This window comes from Lathyrus oleraceus, chromosome 4, assembly GCF_024323335.1.
Source record: "Lathyrus oleraceus cultivar Zhongwan6 chromosome 4, CAAS_Psat_ZW6_1.0, whole genome shotgun sequence".
NCBI classification, from domain to species: Eukaryota; Viridiplantae; Streptophyta; class Magnoliopsida; order Fabales; family Fabaceae; genus Lathyrus; species Lathyrus oleraceus.
Window position 1 is genome coordinate 483,914,007 of NC_066582.1, and position 20,508 is coordinate 483,934,514.

At 32.1% G+C, this 20,508-nt stretch overlaps 4 protein-coding genes across 5 annotated transcripts in view; 1 reads left to right on the forward strand and 3 right to left on the reverse strand.

Moving 5' to 3' along the window:
- Window positions 1-20,508, forward strand: part of LOC127076418 (inorganic pyrophosphatase 2) — an 88,950-nt gene that overhangs the window by 1,444 nt on the left and 66,998 nt on the right. The window lies entirely within an intron of this gene.
- LOC127076414 (inorganic pyrophosphatase 2) lies at window positions 1,932-3,355 on the reverse strand. The gene is made up of 2 exons (XM_051018062.1): window positions 3,065-3,355; window positions 1,932-2,840 (listed from the first exon to the last, which is right to left on the reverse strand). Exons 1-2 carry the CDS (start codon window positions 3,275-3,277, stop codon window positions 2,154-2,156), a joined length of 900 nt encoding a protein of 299 aa, XP_050874019.1. The 5' UTR covers window positions 3,278-3,355; the 3' UTR covers window positions 1,932-2,153.
- LOC127076419 (inorganic pyrophosphatase 2) lies at window positions 8,068-9,402 on the reverse strand. The gene is made up of 3 exons (XM_051018069.1): window positions 9,100-9,402; window positions 8,698-9,021; window positions 8,068-8,590 (listed from the first exon to the last, which is right to left on the reverse strand). The coding sequence occupies exons 1-3, from the start codon at window positions 9,235-9,237 to the stop codon at window positions 8,234-8,236; spliced, it is 819 nt and encodes a 272-aa protein (XP_050874026.1). The 5' UTR covers window positions 9,238-9,402; the 3' UTR covers window positions 8,068-8,233.
- LOC127076416 (inorganic pyrophosphatase 2) lies at window positions 13,832-15,619 on the reverse strand. The gene is made up of 3 exons (XM_051018065.1): window positions 15,175-15,619; window positions 14,759-15,085; window positions 13,832-14,367 (listed from the first exon to the last, which is right to left on the reverse strand). The coding sequence occupies exons 1-3, from the start codon at window positions 15,310-15,312 to the stop codon at window positions 14,011-14,013; spliced, it is 822 nt and encodes a 273-aa protein (XP_050874022.1). The 5' UTR covers window positions 15,313-15,619; the 3' UTR covers window positions 13,832-14,010.

Below are 20,508 nucleotides of genomic sequence, written 5' to 3' on the forward strand. Positions count from 1 at the left end.
TTTATATTAAGTCATACCAATATTTACTTTTTTCTAATTTTAATTTTTAAATCGTACCAATTTATATGACTACTTATGATTAATTCTATCAAGTATATTAGGAAACAATGTATACTCTATAGTTTTCATTTTTAAAGTTGTTACCACCAATATTTTTTTAAAATATTTTAGTTTAATATAAAACATATTAATTTGTTTTTATCAATATATTTTTGAATAAATAACATTAAACACAAGAGAAGTGAGTTATAGATATAAAAACTTAATTTTATAGCATTAAGAAAATTATATTTTATTAAAAAGATTGAGGTACAAAAAGATGAAAGTTCAGAAATAAAAAAAAAATTAATTAGTAGGTGTAAAAAGTTTTATAATATCAATTTATGACCATCATGTATTTATATTATTTTATAGATGATTAAAATAAAAAAATTATTTATTATTAAGGTGTAAAATTCTATTACATCATCAATCATCCATGTATTTTAATTAATTTTTAAATATATATGAAACTTTAAAAGAGATTAGAGATAAGAGAAAAATAAGGGAAAAATACTTTGAAACCATGTTAACCTTGCAATATTTTATATACTCAAGAGAAATTGATTTTCTTGTATTACATTGAGATTGATAGTGTGTAAATTGCGTATTTATTGTTTTCAAACACTTATTAGCTTGTTTGAACCTGAAGTAAAATAAAAATCCATAATTTATGTATTATATGAGTATTGTCCTGATATAATACATTAATCCTATTTTATAATCTTTTGAAAATCATTGGTTTACTGGAAAAATAAGAAAAAAAATCAAATATTAAAGAAAAATAAAGTAAATAGAATGAAGCGGAGCAGAATAAAAATGATATTTTATTATTTGAATATTATATGATGAATAGATCAATTTTTTTATTCCGTTCAAATTAAATGATAAAAAATATATAAAAAAAAGTAAAGGAATGGGTTGAAATGCATTTTATCATGTTGGGCTCCATTTCACCATTTTTTAATCAATCCAAATGATAGAACATAAATTTATATCATTCCATTATATCCTGTTATGTTTCATTCCGTCAATTTAAACATTCTTGAAGGCCAATATTAAGCATAATTTGTTGGGCGGATTTTTCAGCTCGACCATCAAATCCTGAACATAAAAAATTTGCCTTGAATAAGAGTAAATCTGATTGGAAAATTCATATTCAACCAACAGAATCAAGTTTGAGATTCAAAACAGAGCAAATTTGTTGGACGAGCCACTTTTCGCCCATCAAATTTGAGGCAGTTCAAAGGAAGTTCCATGGCCAAACGGAAGATAACTATTGTCGCAATCTAAAACATAGAAATTCTAATAGGACACATTTCAAAGCATATAGCTGACTCGAGAAAGTATTTCTACTTCAAAACTGTTTGTTTATTCAATTTGGTTGGTATGAATTATTTTTCTATCAAAGCCAAAAACATATTGGACTAGTTTGTTTGGACTGTTTTTAAAAATGATTTTTTATAGTGTTACATATTTTAGTGTAAAAAAAATTTACAAAGAAATTTTTCATAAAAGCTTTAAATAAAAATTTGGTTTGAATAGTTATTTTTAAAATGTTATTTGAGGTATTTCATCATTTTATCGAAACTTTTTTTGGATATCAAATTTTTAAAAAATCATTTAATTTTGAAGCTATTTCAAATAGTTTTTCATAAAAATCATTTTTAAGATACAACTTTTTGAAAAAATTATGATTTTAACTATGTTTTGATCTTCAATAACGTATATTTATGTTATAGAAAGAACAATTCAATCTTTTAACTTATAAAAAATAAATTTAGAAGAACTTTTAATATTTTAAAAAATATTTTCATAAAGTCCATTTTCAAAAATACAAAAAAAAAATCATTTTTTTAAAACTAAAACAAATTGGCCCATTATAAAATGAGTTCAAATTTCCCCTAGTCTTTAAGTAATTGAATGGCCATTTATAGATTTGAGTCTCACTGCATACATAATCAAATTCAGCTCTAACTACACATAGATTATGAGTTACAATTACTAATATGCAGAAAACCAATATCAGAAATCTTAACATTGGTTCATAAACTTTCATCAAAAGAAGAGATACAAAAAACCTACAATTACTTTAAAACACATTTGCAATGATTCTAAGCTAATAGTATACGGCAAGGATTAGGCAAGGACTCAAGTACAGGAATGGGAAGAGTTTGTAGATTGCAATCAGATGCAATGTATTGAGCATGCTCATCCATCATTATTTTGTTGATCAACTTCATCAAAACTTGTTCAAGCTCTTCTCCATCACACCAACCATGAATTTCAGCCTTAACAAGTGAAGGATCTTTGCATATCAAATCCCAAACTGGATAATTCTTCCTTGGCATCACAAAGTCTCTTTCTCTAAGTCTCAAGCTAGGACAGTAATCACCAGCACCATCACCAAGATAGATGAACTTCTTGTTATCCAATTCACTAACTGTATCTTGGATTCTATCAATGATTAAACCCTTACACATGTTTGGAGGGCATGGATTAGTACAACCATGTGAGTTTCTGTTGAAGTCATGATAAGGTGAAATTCTAACCCTTCCTTGTTGATTAACATAACCTGGATTACTGTTGATCTCTGAAAAGTATTCCTTTATTCCCAAATACTTCAAAATAGTTTCAATGTAAAACATATTCGCATCACTCACAATCCTCAAATCACACCCTAAAGCATATGCTGATTTGATTGCAGGTATTATTCTGTGATGAATTGGAATCCTATGAAGAACCTTTTCAATATCTTCAATGGTTATACCATGTGAGTGAAACTCCATCATCATCCTATCCTGTAATTCAAAAAAAAAACATTTATTTATTATGCAAGTTGCAACTGAAATAGAATACATAAAGAGAATAAAGAACACCCATGTTATGTCAGTTGATTGCAGTGCAATAACATCGGATATATGGATGCCCGTTCGAATCCTCGACATTAGATTTATTCATCTTTAAAGAGTGAAATTTTAATCACCAGACTAGTTAAAAATAAATAAAAAAATAAAGAACATACCATGACAGAATTCCAAGGCATTGTGGGAAGGAGCTGATTGAACAAATAAGTGAAACCTAATTCATCAATCAACCAGTTATCACTGTCACAATCAATAATGGTTTTGTCAAAGTCGAAAACAATAACAATATTAGACATTGTTTTCTTTGAGAAACAACTGCTTGTCTTGCAATGCTCCCAAAATTGCTTCTTGACTTGAATTGGATACATCATAGAAGACTATATTTATAAGGAAATATAAAGCTAAAAAAAGAAAGAGGGAGGCATTTGTTTGTTTGTTTCAAGATAGAGAGAATAATGCATAGCATCTTATAAGTTACCCTTTATTATGCTAAGATTTTAATGAATTTAGCAGAAATTTAATTTCAGCCGTTGGATGTATTGAGATATGGGTTGGTTAGGCTATGAAAACAAAACGAGGATTATGAGTTGTTGTGAGTGGTAAATGAACATGGTATAAATCCCACGTGAATATGCTATGCTTGGTATACTCTTATTCGTGCCTTAATTTCTTTTCATTTCCGTCAAGAAAACCAAATTCTCTAGACTAAAAACATGATTGATTTGATTTTTTAAATCTATCTTTTAAATTTGAAAATTAGAAAGAGTAAAAAAATAAGGAAAAGTTATACATTTTCATTAATAATAAATGTATAATATTATTCAACTTTAAAATAATTTTAAAAAATTAAATTATTAATCATATTTTCTTTTATTTTCTTTCTTCAAAATTCTTTTTTAAAATCTAAAAACTAACTTTTATTTCAAACGGACCCTTAATTAATTAAGTTTTTTTATTAAAGACCTAACTGATAAAGTATTCGTTCTATTTTGGAATTATAAATTATGAGTAAATTGGTGATGAGGAATTTGAACTAATGGTATTGATCTCTGACACGATAAAAAGTGGAGATCATAAAAGTGCATCTTATATTTCGTATGACATGACATTTATACCAATTAGGTTATTTGGAGTTGATTGACATTAATTTGAGTCTTAGTTTTTTTGGATCTTTGATCGGCGCAAAACATTTATTCCAAAGGCTTCTCGAACGTTACTGAGACGGAGAATTCTTTAGCGATCGTGGCCGACCTATGAGAGTGTTGTTCACTTCGAGCTAGAAGTGAAAACGCTTAAAGTAAGCTGAAAAAGTAGTGGGAAACAAGCGCATTAAATGTATTTCCATTATTGAAACATTTCACTGCTTCTTTCTGACGCGTGGATTGAAATGACTAGTTAAGGCATGCCACTAATTATAGTACACTCGAGAGCACTCAAATTCTTTTACGTTTCCAAGGGAAAATCCAACCGTTGATTTTCTAACTTCTCTTAGCAATTGATTCGGTTTGTTGCTCACCTTCGTCTATATATGGGTTGTTAAGTGCAGAGGAAAATTTTCACAATCCTTAAAAGTCAGTTTCCATTCACACAAGTATTTCCATTTGCAAGTGCCTTCCTCTCTTCCCTCCTGAAAGTATTTACTAGAATAATTGTAGTTCTTCGCTCAAAGCCTCCACATCTTTTTATCACATTTTCTTTCATCAAATTCACCTTACCATGTATCCTTCTTACATCAAACTTTTACCTTCATCATTTTATGTATTTTGTTCTAAATGAGTGACAGTCTGTTAGGTGGCAATTTCGACATCAGGCTGGAGATGGTAAACTAAGAAGAGAGAATGCTTTTGAAGATATTTATGATTTTGACATAAAGAAAACATGGTGTGAGTAAGTGTCGAAGTTTGCCTTTTGTGAGAGAGGACTGATGTGAGACTTAGAAATACTCCCAAGTCTTGAATGTTATTTCGACAGAAGTGTTAGTTTGACACCTATTTGAATTTGAATGAAAGAGGGATAACCGTATTTCATTCTTATCCAATTTTGAAGGAAAGACGTGTGGAGTGTTGTCCCGAATTGCAAACATGTCGAGTGCAACGTGTCAGTGCCTAAGAGAAAAGTCGTTGGTGATGGTTATTTCGATATAGTATATATAGGTGTCCTAGTGTTAGGATTGAGGGTGTTCAATAGTTGTACAATCAATCACAGTTACTCAAAGTATCTAACGTGTTGAGAAACGAGTATAATTGAGAATGTACGTTTCATAACACCACTGTCTTTATATCAATCAAAGTTTATTTATACTTTTTGTCCAGAAATTATCTCTTATTACAAGTCATTTATCAAGCACTTTTTTACACTTTCCTTATATTCTGCAATTTATCCTTTTGAAAATGTTTTAAGCAAACATTCCTCATTCAAGAATACTGTCGAAGTGTTCATCCTTTTTCAATATACAGTTTTAAACAATAGCACATGTCCTAGGATCAATCTGGTTGATCCTGTGAGTAACCAAAATGTCCTTAATTTGGAAGACCAGCGGTTGTTTACCAATTCTCACGGTAAACAAATTAGCACGCCCAGTGGGACCGTGCTAGTGTTTTAAAATAACTTTTTTTCTTTGAAAATATTTATTCGTTCTTCATTTTTTCAGTATCTCTCTATATAACTTTGTTGCATATTACTGAGAAGTGGTAAAGTAGCCACAACTAACGAAGATAGACCAAGGAGAAGGTACATGAGGAGAATGGTGAATCCACCAAATAATCAGAATCCTTCAGACAGTAATGAAGAACCACCCCGTGCATCTGTGCCAGGGGGAAGTACAGTCGCAACGTCTGTTGCAGTACTTGTACCACCCACGACGAATTCGACGCATGTTCTGTCTTATGTAGGACCATAAGGCCCACCAGTAAATCATTTAGGAACGAAGGGTCCACCAGTGAACCACCCCCCCTCCAGAAGGAAATCAATTTTTTAGGCCTTATGTGAGTGGTGTTTCGATGCCTGTAAATTATCGCGAACAGCCATTTGGCATGCCAACTGCGATGATGACAAATTTACATAATTCGACGTCAACATATGCAGATCCACTGGTGAATGCATCTTCGCCATTGCAGGGGTATGGTTCTGGTGTAAGCAATTTAGGTCGAAGCCAACCTTTATACCCAGATGTCTAATATGACCAATAATTCCGCAGCGGTGTTGAGGTAGAAAATGTACAAAAGTAACCATGAAATGGTCCAGATGTTGGCCCAAATAATGGGCACAATATTCAACCCATTGATCCAAAATACTACCCAATCAAACCAACAAATGGAAGTGCAAATGATGCGTATTGCAGATTTCTTTGGTGTCCCACAACCTCCTTGACACCCTCAAAGGGAATGGGTGAGAGAATATCAAGGATTAGCCATCGATGATGACTTTACCATTAACCAGGTCCCGCGAAATGCACCACAAGAAAATATGGTGAATCAGGGAACAAGAGTGGAACCACCCAGGGTAGAAGCCACGAGAGTCGAAGCCCCGCTGAGCAACAAATCCCAAAGGTAGTAATGGTAAATATGCACCAAAATGCTTACGATTTCGTACATCAAATTCGACGTGATGATATGGCAGCAGATAATAATCTAGCAGCCATGGTCGAAAGGATCATGGCGCGAAATGGGGTGGATGTTGGCCTCCACAGGCCAAATTATACATCACCTTTAGCTGAGTATCTTCTGCAGTCAGAATTATCCGCCAAATGAAAAGTCCCTAAGTTCACTAAATTCTATGGGGATACTAATGAGTACACTATAGAACATGTGGCCAGATACCTCATAGAGGCAGGGGAAATTGCAAATAATTAGAATCTTAGGATAAAATATTTCCCAAGTTCCCTTACAAAGAATGCCTTCACATGGTTCACCATATTACCAGTGAATTCCATTGATACTTGGACTCGTTTGGAGAGATTATTCCATGAGCAATTCTACATGGAACAATCGAAGATAAGTCTGAAAGAATTGATCAGTATCAAACGAAAGTTTACTGAGTCGATAGATGATTACATGAATAGGTTTCATTTGTTTAATGCAAGATGTTTTACGCAAGTTCCTGAGTATAAGTTGGTCGATGATTACTCTATTAGGAAAAAATTGGATACCCAATACCTGAGAGATATGGCCCAAATGGCTCACAGAGTTCGACAGGTAGAACGTTTGAAGGTTGAGAAAGCCAAAACAAACAAAAATAATAGGAAATAGCCTATGTCGAATTAGGTAATGACGAACCTGAAACATATGGTGATCAGGTAGATTTCGACAAAGGCGAGATCGACCTTACTGAACTAAATCCAGGGTCACCTTATTCTTTCAAAGTCTTAACCCCTTGAAATAGGAAGAATTCAGTCGAACCAGATAAGAATGACAGGTTCCCTAAGAAAACTTATACCTTCTACGTCACTAAATGTGACGAAATCTTCGACTTACTTGTCAAAGATGGCCAGATGATAGTGTCTCCTGGCGCTAAAATCCCTCCTCTATAACAAAGAAAAAATAGGGGGTTTTGTAAGTATCATAATTTTTTGGGCCATAAAACTTCACAATGTTTCTTTTCAGGGATCTTATGCAAAGGGCTATTAGGGACGAAAGAACTCCCTTATGGTATGCTCTTTTCAGGGACCTTAAAATTAACCCTGATGGGATCCCAGAAGGGGAAACCAAAAAGACCTACCTCTTCAGGCGAGCATGCCTTCGACATATAGGCCCACTGCTGAAGCCCCTAGGGGTAGATGGACGAAATCAGACGAAGGAAGAGGACAAGGCGATAAAAAATGGCAAAACTTTGATGTCGAAAAGGGGTCTTCAATGGCATACAGAAAGGAGTTTCCGGTTTCAAAATAAGTGACGTATCGTTCCGAAAATTATAAAGAAAAGAATCCAATATTCATATCCCCCTACATAAATAAAAATGAGGAATATTCTATTTGTTAATTTATTCTTGACCCTTTGACTTTGGTTTATAAAAGTTTATAATCTTTTTGTGATAAAATAAATTGTTCAACTTAAATACATAAATAAATTTTCTATTTAAATCTATAGTTAACTTACCCTTTTATTCCACCTAATACTAATAGTATATTGTAAAATTATATCTGCTAGAATTATTAATCAGCACCTTCAAAGGCAAATTGATCTTTGCATATGATACAATTACAAATACAACTCCATCTTGATCAGGATTAGCTGTACTATAAAAAGTTGATTAAAGTTAAACGTAGCACAAAGTAAAACCTATTACTACTTTATAATACATTGGTAAGATTGTAAACTAAAAAAAAAGATCTATGGTCTAACTGAGAGAGGTTTGGGCAAGGTTTCAAAGACAGGAGTTGATAGAGTCTGTAGCTTGCAATCACTAGAAATGAATTTAGCATTTTCTTCAATCATAATCTTGTTTATCAACTTCTTCAAAACTTGTTCAAGATCTTCTCCATCAATCCAAGCATGAATTTGAGCCTTAACAAGTGAAGGATCTTTGCATATCAAATCCCATACTGGAAAATTCTTCCTTGGCATCACAAAGTCTCTTTCTCTGAATCTCAAGCTAGGACAGTAATCACCAGCACCATCACCAAGATAGATGAACCTCTTGTTATCCACTTCACTAACTGTGTTTTGAATTCTATCAATGATTAAACCCTGTCACAATGATTAAAGAAAGTTTAAGTATATTTTGTAGAACTTTCACCTATTTTTGAATACTTTTAAAAATTGAAAAAAAAAAAAGTAAGATATGAAGTTTATACCTTGCACATATTTGGAGGGCATAGAGGGCAGCCATGTGAAGCTTTATTGAAATCATGATAAGGCAGAATGGTTAATCTTCCTTGTTGATTAACATAACCTGGATTAGTGTTAATCTCTGTGAAGCATTCACTTATTCCCAAATGCTTCAAAATAGTTTGAATGTAAAACATATTAGCATCGCTCACAATCCTCAAATCACACCCTAAAGCATGTGCTGATTTAATTGCAGGAATGATTCTGGGGTGAATTGGAATTCTATGAAGAACATTTTCAATATCTTGAATAGTTATACCATGTGAATGAAGCTCCATCATCATCCTATCCTGTAATTCCAAAAAGAAACATAAGCTTTTGTTATTTATTCCCTTAAACAGGGATATTAAAAAGTTGAAAGAGCGTACCATAAGGGAGTTCCAAGGCATCGTGGGAAGAAGGTGATTGAACAAATCGGTGAAACCCAATTCGTCCACAACCCAATTATCACTATCACAATCAATGATGGTTTTGTCAAAATCAAAAACAACAACAATATTAGACATTGTTTTGTGAGAGACAACCAAGGGAATGAAAAAAAAGTTGAGAAGTAATAGAAGGTAAAAGCGTGTTTATTAGTGATCTCAAATTTTGAGTTTGGGTTGAATTTGAAACAGAGAGAGAGAGAGGTATTTATACAGTGAAAAAAGTAAGAGGCAATACTGAAAATAAAAAGGAATCTTTAAATTGAAAAAGGAATATTACATAGCATATTTATAAAAGTGGAGGCTAAAGAAGCTATTGGAGAAGTTGCCGGTATTTATCTATAGATTATTAATTCCCATGGCAAGAAGTAGTAATATTAGATCTGAGCCGTTGGATTTGATGAAAAATTGGAAGGTGTGGGGTGATTAAGACATTACGTAGGCGCCACCTGGTGTTGTTACTGTGAGTGTGTAATGCACTACTTGCTTACTCAAATTTCGGTACCGCTGAATTTGGAACGGCATACACCCAGAATATTCTTGGTATAGTCCGCTTCTACTTGGAAATTTAAGAAGACTTGGATTTGAATTCAATCTTGAGGTGTTAAATTTTCTCAAGTATAAATATGACAACAAAAATGATATAAGTGGGTATATCTGAATCGACTTAGAGTGTGATGGAGAAAACTTATTAAGTTAGATTTGGATTTTTTTTTCAATTTTAAAATAAGGGTGCATAAATTTAAACCGATTCAAATAAAAATTACAAATTCATAAAAAAATATAATTGCAAAAAATTAAATAGGAGGTGTGTGGATCCTCTTTTATGAAAACCTCTTATATCATATCGTATTTTGAATTGATTTTTCAAAATCGTTTCAAACCGAATCATATTACATTCCTATATTTTAATACTTACTTATTTTCTATTATATTATGTCAATATATTATTTGTTGATATTTAATTTTTTTAGTACTATTTATTAGTGTTTTGGATCGGCCAAAGGCACAAAGGCTAAGACTAAATTCATCTCAAATCCACTACACTTGTCGCAAAGTATAAAATCAATTCACACGCAAAGAACATGGTCAACTCTATTATCTCCATTTTTCACTACCCTTATCTTAAATCTTGAATTGACTTCGGCATTGGAATGCTAACCATGCATGTTCACCATGTGCCATTGCGACGAAGATCAACTCCACCGTTTCAAGATCATTAATTCTTCAACTACATTCATTTCTGTTTCCTGAATGAAATAGTGGCGTCGTCAATGGAAAATGACTTTCGAGTCTTATGATTTTCACGATTTCAAATTCAATCTCTACTTCAGTTGCTCATAATCTCATCAGATCACTGAATAACGAGCATTCATAATCGAATGTGGTGACTTGTCGCATTCGATCCAGGATGTTATCGATCTCTAGACTTATTTCCCTCGGAACTCCGCAAAGAAGAAGAAGAAGAAGAAAAAGAAGAAGAAGAAGAAGAAATGATCCTAGATTTAGATCAAAATTCACGATGGAAACACGAAAAATGAAGGCGAGTTCAGTGAAGATAACACTGAAGATTCACGGTTCATCTTCCATTCTAACATCTTCGATGTCTTCCATCGATGACATGATACTTACCATGGCAACGTCAAAGATACTTAACATCAGTTGCAAATCCAACACCAAACACCTTTTATATGTACCAAAGGATTTCCACCCGATGAAAGGAGGTCTTTGCATGTCGTATCCAACAGGTCGGGGCAAAACACTTTACAACCTTTCTTTATCGCTTGGTCCAGTTAAGTAATAGAGGTTTGCATAACACACTTAAGGGAAAGGCACCTTGGATTCTAGTTGCAAGAAAACTGATCGACAGTAATCTTAGATTCCCGCCTGACGTCCCTGTTCCAAAGGAAAGACTAAACAAGAAGGACAATCCAAGTCTAGCGAAAAAGGTCGGAGAGGTGGGTCTCTCAAAGTATGTCGTCCACATCCGACCAGCTTCTTAGGTCCAAGGAAAGTTGACCACCAGGCCAGATATCTTATAAGCAAATCATCAGCTAATTACAGAGTTGATAGAACTAATGCATTGAGGTACACAATTTATTGTCGAAACGAGCACTGTCTTTTCAGGTTGTCAGCTTCATACCGGAAGAGGAGTGATTCTTGGGAGATTGGATCCATGGGTCCAGTTCACACATGCATGCTCACGAACCCAATGTAAGACCATCGGAAACTTAGCTATCAGTTAATATGTGATGAAATTTTGTCTGTCATTAGCGACAATCCGTCGTTAAAGGTGAGTACAATAATCTCGCATATTGTAGCACAATACAACTATACTTTAGCATATAGGAAGACTTGGATAGCTAGGACAAAGACGGTTGAAAAAGTGTATGGCAATTGGGAGGAGTCTTATAAACAACTTCCAAAATACCTTTTGGCTCTTAAACAGTATCCTCCAAGGATTATTGTCAAGTTGGAAACGTGGTGGGCGTATACACCATACGGGACTTGTGCTATTGGAAATGTAATATTCCACCGTTTCTTCTGGGCGTATCAACCATGCATCAAAGGTTTTTCTTTTTGTAAACCTATTATACAAATTGATAGTACATGGTTGTACAAGAAATATAAAGGAACGTTACTAATGGCAATGACACAAGATGGCAACAACGATATTTTTCAGGGGAGCCTGTTGAGGGATGGAGTTTTTTTCCTAAAAAATCTTTGATTGCACGTTGCTCCTCAACCTAACTTATGTTTGATCTCCGATCGACACCCTTCAATACTCAGTGCATACAAAATCATTGATAATGGCTGGCAGGATCCTCCGTCGATGCATGTCTTTTGCATTAGACATATCGCTCATAATTTTATGGGGGAGATCAAAGACAAAACATTGCGGAAGAAGGTTGTCAATGCAGGTTACGCATTATCAGAACCTTCTTTCAAACACTACTGCGAAGAAATAAGATTGTCAAAAGTAGATGCAATACGGTGGATCAACAGTATTCTATTGGAGAAGTGGACTAGGGCATACGTCAATAATCAACATTTGGGCCACATGACAATAAATCTTGTGGAATCAATGAACTCTGTCTTCAAAGGCATCTGAAACCTACCTATAACCGCTTTGGTGCATGCAACATATTTCAGGCTAGGGGCGCTGTTTGAGACCAGACGTTCCAAATGGAGTTCAGTGTTGCAATCTAGGTAGTTCTTCAATGATGCTTCAATGAAATTCATTAGACATGAAGCTGCCAAAGCAAACACACACGTGGTCACAGTGTTTGACCGTACTAAAGGTTGGTAGAGTGTTGTTGAGTCCATGGATCACAATGAAGCCATGCCAATGGGACAATACAGAGTGAGACTAGATAGAGGTTGGTGCGACTGCGGATAGTTCAAAGTCTTTCATACGCCTTGCTCCCATGTCATTGCGGCATGTTCAAAGGTTCGAAGAGATCCATCCTACTTACTATATGACGTTTACAAAGTCATAAGCATATCCAATGTTTATAAAATTAGTTTTTCAGTAGTTGCAAATGAGGATTACTGGCCAGAATATCAAAGGGACATTGTCTAGCACAATGAAGTTATGCGAAGAAAGAAAAATGATCGCCCAAATAACACCCGTATTCGAACCGAAATGGATACGACGAACAAAATGGTTCGATTATGTAGTTCATGTCATCAGCCAGGTCACAATCGTACTAATTGTCCTAGTATAGGAACGAGCACAACCAGATAATTTTACATGTACCTCTTTTGCTTTATATTAAAAACAACATATATTTCATATGATAACTTTGTGAGGAAATACCATCACAAACAAATACAACACATTCAACACACAAGTAACACATAAACAACAACACAAACAACTACAATAATTAAGATATCATTACTATAACTAAGCGATTACAACCATCAAAACAATTTTGAACATATTATGCATCATCTTGCGAACGTCCATGTCAGTCTTAATATCCACTCATTCACGCACTTCTCCATTTTGGTTGAACGTGGACTCAAGTTATTGAATCCTTCTAATCCTTTCATCATATGCAATTTCCTCTTCTAACCAACGGTCCAACATCCGATTAAGACGTTCAAACGAATCTATATTCCAAAGTCGAATCTTTATCGGAGGTGCGACGATGGAAAAAATTAAATCGACATTTCTCTTGTGAATGTATTCAGACATGGCTAAAAATCACAATATTGAAGGAGAATGAAAGAAAATGTGGTTGGAGGGTAAAAGCTGTGTGAAAAAATATGGGAGATGCGCGAGATATTTATAGATGAATCTTTCAATGCATGCGCCAAAGGATTAGGCGCCACAAGCACATGCATCATAAGCACATGCATGCGCCAGAAGCATGGGCGCAAGACACATGCATGCGCCAACAACCTTGGCGCCTTCATGCAATGCTTTGAAAGCATGCGCCAATGATGTTGGCGCCTCCTCTTCATGTTAAATGGATGCGCCAGTTAGTTTGGCGCATTTGTTTAAAATGTGGTTATTTATGTAATTTTTTTAAAAAAATAATTATTTCAGAATTTAATTTGAAAAATATGGTTAATTTTAAAAAAATCATGATGTTTTTAATTAAGTAAAAAAAACATACAATTAAAAATATCAATTTCCTAAATATATTTTAACAAGGTGATAAGCTGCTAGAATAATTAATCATCTCATCACCATCAAAGGCAAATTGATCTTTGCATATGCTAGATTACATAACCATCTTTAACAGAATTAACAATATTAGAAAAGATTAATTCAAGTTAAACAAAGCACCAAAACCTATCATTACTTTATGATACATATTTGCAAGACTGTAAACTAAAAATCTATGGTCTAATTGAGAGAGGTTTAGGCAAGGTTTCAAAAACAGGAGTTGACAGAGTCTGTAGCTTGCAATCACTAGAAATGAATTTAGCATTTCCTTCAATCATAATCTTGTTGATCAACTTCATCAAAACTTGTTCAAGCTCTTCTCCATCATTCCAAGCATGAATTTGAGCCTTAACAAGTGAAGGATCTTTGCATATCAAATCCCAAACTGGATAATTCTTCCTTGGCATCACAAAGTCTCTTTCTCTGAATCTCAAGCTAGGACAGTAATCACCAGCACCATCACCAAGGTAGATGAACCTCTTGTTATCCAATTCACTAACTGTATCTTGGATTCTATCAATGATTAAACCCTGTAATACATAAAATAAAATAAAAATTAATTAGTTTTTTGAAAAACATTATAATTGATATATATTTGAAAATATGGCTTTGTATAAAATATTGTTTATTTTATATTTGCACTGAATCTAGTGGCCACAAATAAGAGACAAAAAAAAGCACTATAAATGGATGGTTAGCTAAGCATAATATTTTAAGGCTGAAAAAATAGGAGACGACAATATTCCAACCTTATAGGATCCACATCATTACTTGTAAACAGATTGAGTCAAGTAATCTTAATATTTAAAATAAGATTAATTATTTTGTAGAACTCTGAATAATTTGTGAATTTTATATTAAAAAAATAAAAAGTTATTGAATTTATAAAAAAAAATATTTAACCAGATCATGAAGTTATACCTTGCACATGTTTGGAGGACAGGGATTAGTACAACCATGTGAAGCCTTATTGAAATCATGATAAGGCATAATTGTTAATCTTCGTTGTTGATTAACATAACCTGGATTAGTGTTAATCTCTGTGAAGCATTCACTTATTCCCAAATGCTTCAAAATGGTTTCAACGAAGAACACATTGGCATCGCTAACAATCCTCAAATCACACCCTAAAGCATGTGCTGATTTAATTGCAGTTATGATTCTGTGATGAATTGGAATTCGATGAAGAACATTTTCAATATCTTCAATGGTTATACCATGTGAATGAAGCTCTATCATCATCCTATCCTGTAATTCCAAAAAGAAATTAAAATAAAAACATAAGCTTTTGTTATTTAATCCCTTAAAAAGGATATTAAAAAGTTGAAAGAGCGTACCATAAGGGAATTCCAAGGCATTGTGGGAAGAATCTGATTGAACAAATCGGTGAAACCCAATTCATCCACAACCCAATTATCACTATCACAATCAATGATGGTTTTGTCAAAGTCGAAAATAATAACAATATTAGACATTGTTTTCTTTGAGAGGTGAAGAAGGGAATGGAAAAGATTTGAATGGCCCAGAAAATAAAAAGTGATTCAATAGAAATGGAAGGTAAATGGGTGTTTACTAGTGATCTGAAAATAGGTTTTTGGCTTGGATTTGAACACAGAGAGAGAAAGGTATTTATAGTGAAAAAAGAAGAAGGAATCTTTGAATAGAAAAAGTAGTATATTACATACCATACTCGGAAAACTTGAAGCTAAAAAAAACTGTTTGAGAAGTTACCGGTTTTTATATTGGCAAATTCTTGGATAACCATAGTAAGTAGTTTGATATCGTGAAAATTAGTTTTAAATGGTATTAAATGTGATTGTTTTATTAGATGAGGATCTCTACAATTAAATTTATGAGTATAGAGTGTTCATATTTTATATTTATACAAAAAGAATAATTTATTCAAAATTATTAATCTTAATTGTAATTTAAACTGGATATTAGCCGTTGGATTTGGTAAAAAGATCGGAGGGTGTAAGGTGATAAAGTCGTGAGTGAGATTAATAAAAGAGGAATATTCGAGGGAAGTCGTCAACCAGTGATGTTATTGTGAGTTACTTGTGATTGTATAATGCACTACTAGAGTATCCCATATGGAGAAATGTATTGTTGGTTATGTTATATTTTGTGGATTTAAATTGTCATATTGCATCTAAGGAATTTATAAGTAATTTTAATCAATTTTATTTTAATGGTGATTAAAAATAAACAACTAAAATTGACCCACTAATTTATGATAATTTGTGAGAAACACCATATATTCATTCAAAATTTTAAGATGATAGGTAGGTGGGTTCTTTCACTTGTAAATGCTCAAGTCTAAAATGCTCCATCTCAAGTGAAAGTTCCTCTTACTTCCACAAACTCTTGTACAACACTGAATGTTTCTTACTCACCACATTTGTGATGTCGTTGACACTCTTCAACAAAACGTTTCTTACTCACCACCATTGTGGCGTCGTTGACTTTTAATACAAGTAAGTCAGTCCCTTCTCGAACCAAAGACTCGTGATACCAGATGTTGGTACTATCCACACTACTCACACTTGCTATATTCTCAACATACTTGTGGTTGCTTATTTGGGTAACATTTCTTATTTTCGATCAATCTAAAGTGTCAACTAAGCAAACTCCAATGGCAAATTAAAATAAGCAACGTGGCTTATGGTTAAGCAATCAACAAGCAACCAACCATTGGAGATAACCTAAATCGATGTAACCGGCCCAATATAAAATTGTTAATTGAATCGAATCAAACCAAAAACTAAAAAAAACTACATTTTGTTTGAATATGTTTGGGTTATTTTTACCAAAACTACGAGGTTGGGTTCAATTTGCGGTTTGTATTTTGCAAATTGAACTCAACCAAACCAAACCACATTTTGTTACAACTCAAACTTCACTCAACCCACATTCAACCCAAACTCAAACCTATTCTATTGTATCCTTACGATTACAAGCGATTTTCTCTTCCTCACACTTAGACTAAACTTTAGTCTTTTGAAATCTCTAATAGTAGTATCGTGTATTCTTCTCATCATATTCGTCAGATACATGTCGCCTTTTCTTCTCTAATCTCTCCTCTCTTATGTTCTTTCTTTTTCATATTTTCATTTTTATACTATTGTTCTCTCTTTCAATTTCGTTTTTATTGCACATATTCTTCTCTAGCCTCTCCTTCATTCTATTCTTTCTTTTTCATCTTCTAATCTCTCACAATAAGAAGACCGGCGATGTTGCACATAACAAAATGTTGGACGGTAAAGAATCAATACTAAAGTTAACCAAGTGTAAAAAAATGAGGATGTTGTCGACCAAGTTACCTCGAACACAAGAAATATGGCGAGTTGTTATATGGTTCTGAATTTTTTTTACAAAAGGATTGATTTTAACTTGGTTGATTTTAAAGAAAGAAGATGAAGAAGAGATTAAAATGCAAAAGATAAAATACAAAAAATAAAATAGTAGAGTTAGAAAGAGAACACCAGAATATATATGAGTTCGACCTTAAACCACACGACTACTCTAGTTCTCAAGAGTTTGCCCTTAAGAGTTCCACTATCACCTTGACCATTTATCTTAAGATCAACCCCCACAACCTCCTTACACCAAACTTTTGCTTAGGTTCATATTGAAACATTTATATCAATACAATGTCACAAGAGAATTGAACTCTTTATATTCAATTATATCACGATCTGATCAAACACCAAATTATGCAACACTAACTTTAAACCTTTTTTTTTATCTCTCATCACTAAGGTAATGACTAGCATCAAAATTGTTTATACGAAGAGATTGTCAGATAAATAAGAATATAAAATAAGACTTTCGTAATTAAAGAGACCATAAAGACTATTTCATATATGAGAAGAAAAATTGTAAGAAAGGAAATAATATATGGGTCGAAGCTCCTCTCTTACCGATTAGCCAACGGTGTTAATCGATTAGACCTAACTGATTATGAAACAATTTAGTCAAATTATCAATTAGGTAGCAAGTTTTCTCCTTAATCGAATAGATATCAGGTCTAATCGATTAGAGAATGGGATTTTGCTTTCTTAATTAGTCATGACACTTCCTAATCAATTAGATACATGTCATAAATGATTTAAAAAAGATTATAAAATACATAAAATTTATAAAATCATATCTTTGTGGGTGTTGTCTACCATGATTAAGCGAGTAGCGCTTTCGTTAATTTTTTTCTTTTTAATTTCAATCATTCAATGGTGACTTTAAATCGACATTATATATCAATTTATTTATTTATTTAATTTTTAATTATTTAACGACGGTTTTAAATCATCACAAAAATTATTAAAAATTTACAATGGTTTAAGACCGTCGATAAATAAATGAAATTAAAAATAAAAAAAAAACGAAAACAGTATTCGTTTACGTGTGACAGCACCGTGTTTGTTTTGATATAAATTACAACTTTTTCATCGTTTTAATGTAATCCACCGCTGCAAAACTTTTGTCATACCTAATCGCCTATCTGTCCAACACCAAAATATATAATGGCAAGCAAAAGGATATATAAAGGTATGCAATTATTTTTCTATATGTCATCTCTTGCGTGGTCACATGCCTCTTTTGGGTTTGAAGGAAAAAATAAATAGATAGATTTTTCTTTCTATATTAAAAGAAATAGATGTATGAATGTGGTGATGCTATGTTTTTTTTACTCAAATAGCAATATAGTATTTGATTATCTAATCTTCCATCTCGTAAAATAAACAGTTTGCAGGACATGTTGCAAATCATTGTCAATTATGGCCAAATCAGCATCCACTCAAGGGTAAGGAAACAAAATTTTATTTGATAAAATGTACTGAATAAGCTAGTTTTTAAAGAATAACTAATAAACTTATTTATAATAAATAAGTTAGACTACACGGGTTTAAGGGTTTGTAGTGATTGATAAAATTAACATTTAATTAAGTTAATTTACAAATATAAAATTATAAAAAATATTAAATTATTCATTTTTTTTCAATTGAAAACATAGAAAAATTATAAAGGAAAATAATAAACAATAAGAGACTCAAGTTAGCTTATAAAAAAATATTAAAAATAAGTTATAAATGCATCACATAGTAGAGTTTATCAAATAAGTTCTTTTTAATTATTTGAACTTAAGAACTAAACTATCCATAAATTATTCTTTGATATATAATTTATTTGTAGTTTATAGCCTAAGTATTAACCAATATAAGCACTTACATATAGATTTATATAAATTATTTCAATAGAAAATGATAAAATAATGTTAAATTTTTTGTATTTATTATAAATTGTAATATCTTAAAAAAACTCCAAATACCTCACAGAATATATAAAACTTATCAAACTTAAAAAAAAAATTATAAGTTGTTTTTTTTATAATAAAAAATATCTCACATAAAGTTTGCAAAATTTATGTAAGTTGATAAACTCAGATACTTTTATCAAAACATACCCAAATTCATAGTGAATGACAAATAATATAATTGGTAATGAATAAATTAATTGATTGAATTTGCAATGTTTATTTAAATTAATGGTTAAATTAATTTATAAATATGAAATGGCATAAAATATATTTATTTAATATTTATTTATTTCATTTTAAACAACATAAATAAAATTAAAATAAATTGGTCAGCTTTAAGTTATACTTAAATTAATTTGTAAAAAAAACATATAAGCATAAGCTCTCGGGAAAAATAAGAGTTATTAAATGATTTTTTTAAATATATAAACTTATTAGGTATAAGTTTATATAAAAAAAAATTAATTCAAAGTCTTCGAATTTACCCGTGTAAAAGGATGGATATCTTACTAATATTTATAATTTCAAAAAGTTACAAAATAATTTATTTTTTTATAAACAAGAGAGCCTAAGAACAAAAAAAATTACACTAGTCATTAGACCCGGACACAACCAAATGAGAGCGTCATTAGACCCGGACACAACCAAATGAGAGCGTAAGACTTAATTTTGTCAAATGTATTTGCAGAATTGTTTGTTTCATAGTATATGTGATTACGCGAATATCTCAATCTCAATTATTCGATTTTTTACAACTAGATCTAAATTAACCTTAACATAATTTATCATCAATGTTTTTCCATGGATACGTAAATAGTTATCTACAATATGAATTAAAGTTTTCTAGTGAATACTATAAGTGAGTGAGTGAAGTTGTCAAAATGAAAAAGACTACATTAAATTAGTATCAATCGAAAGCAAAAACACTCGTAAGTATTGGTTGGTGACAGTGTTAGGAGTTCCACTTTTAATGAATTAAAATATTCAATGTGATATTTAAGTCATAAAATTTTCAACTAATAGGCCAGTCTTTTGAATTCATGCAATTAATAAATCCTAACAAATTTTCAATATTCATGTAATAAGAACCCTTGGAAACACGTATAGATTTCCAAAGAAGTAGAAGATACGTGGTTCATAGTTTGATTTCAACAACCACAAGATTAAAAAGGGAAAAAGTGAGCAATAATTGCTAATGCCCGTGAATATTGTCATGTTAGGCGCCATCTGTAATTTCAATATGCTTGTGTCAATCGATGAAGATTGATTTGCAGTTTGCAAGAAAGAATAATGCCAATTGCATGATTTTGGTTGGTGCAATCATGCATTATATTATAATGTATTGGATTCCACG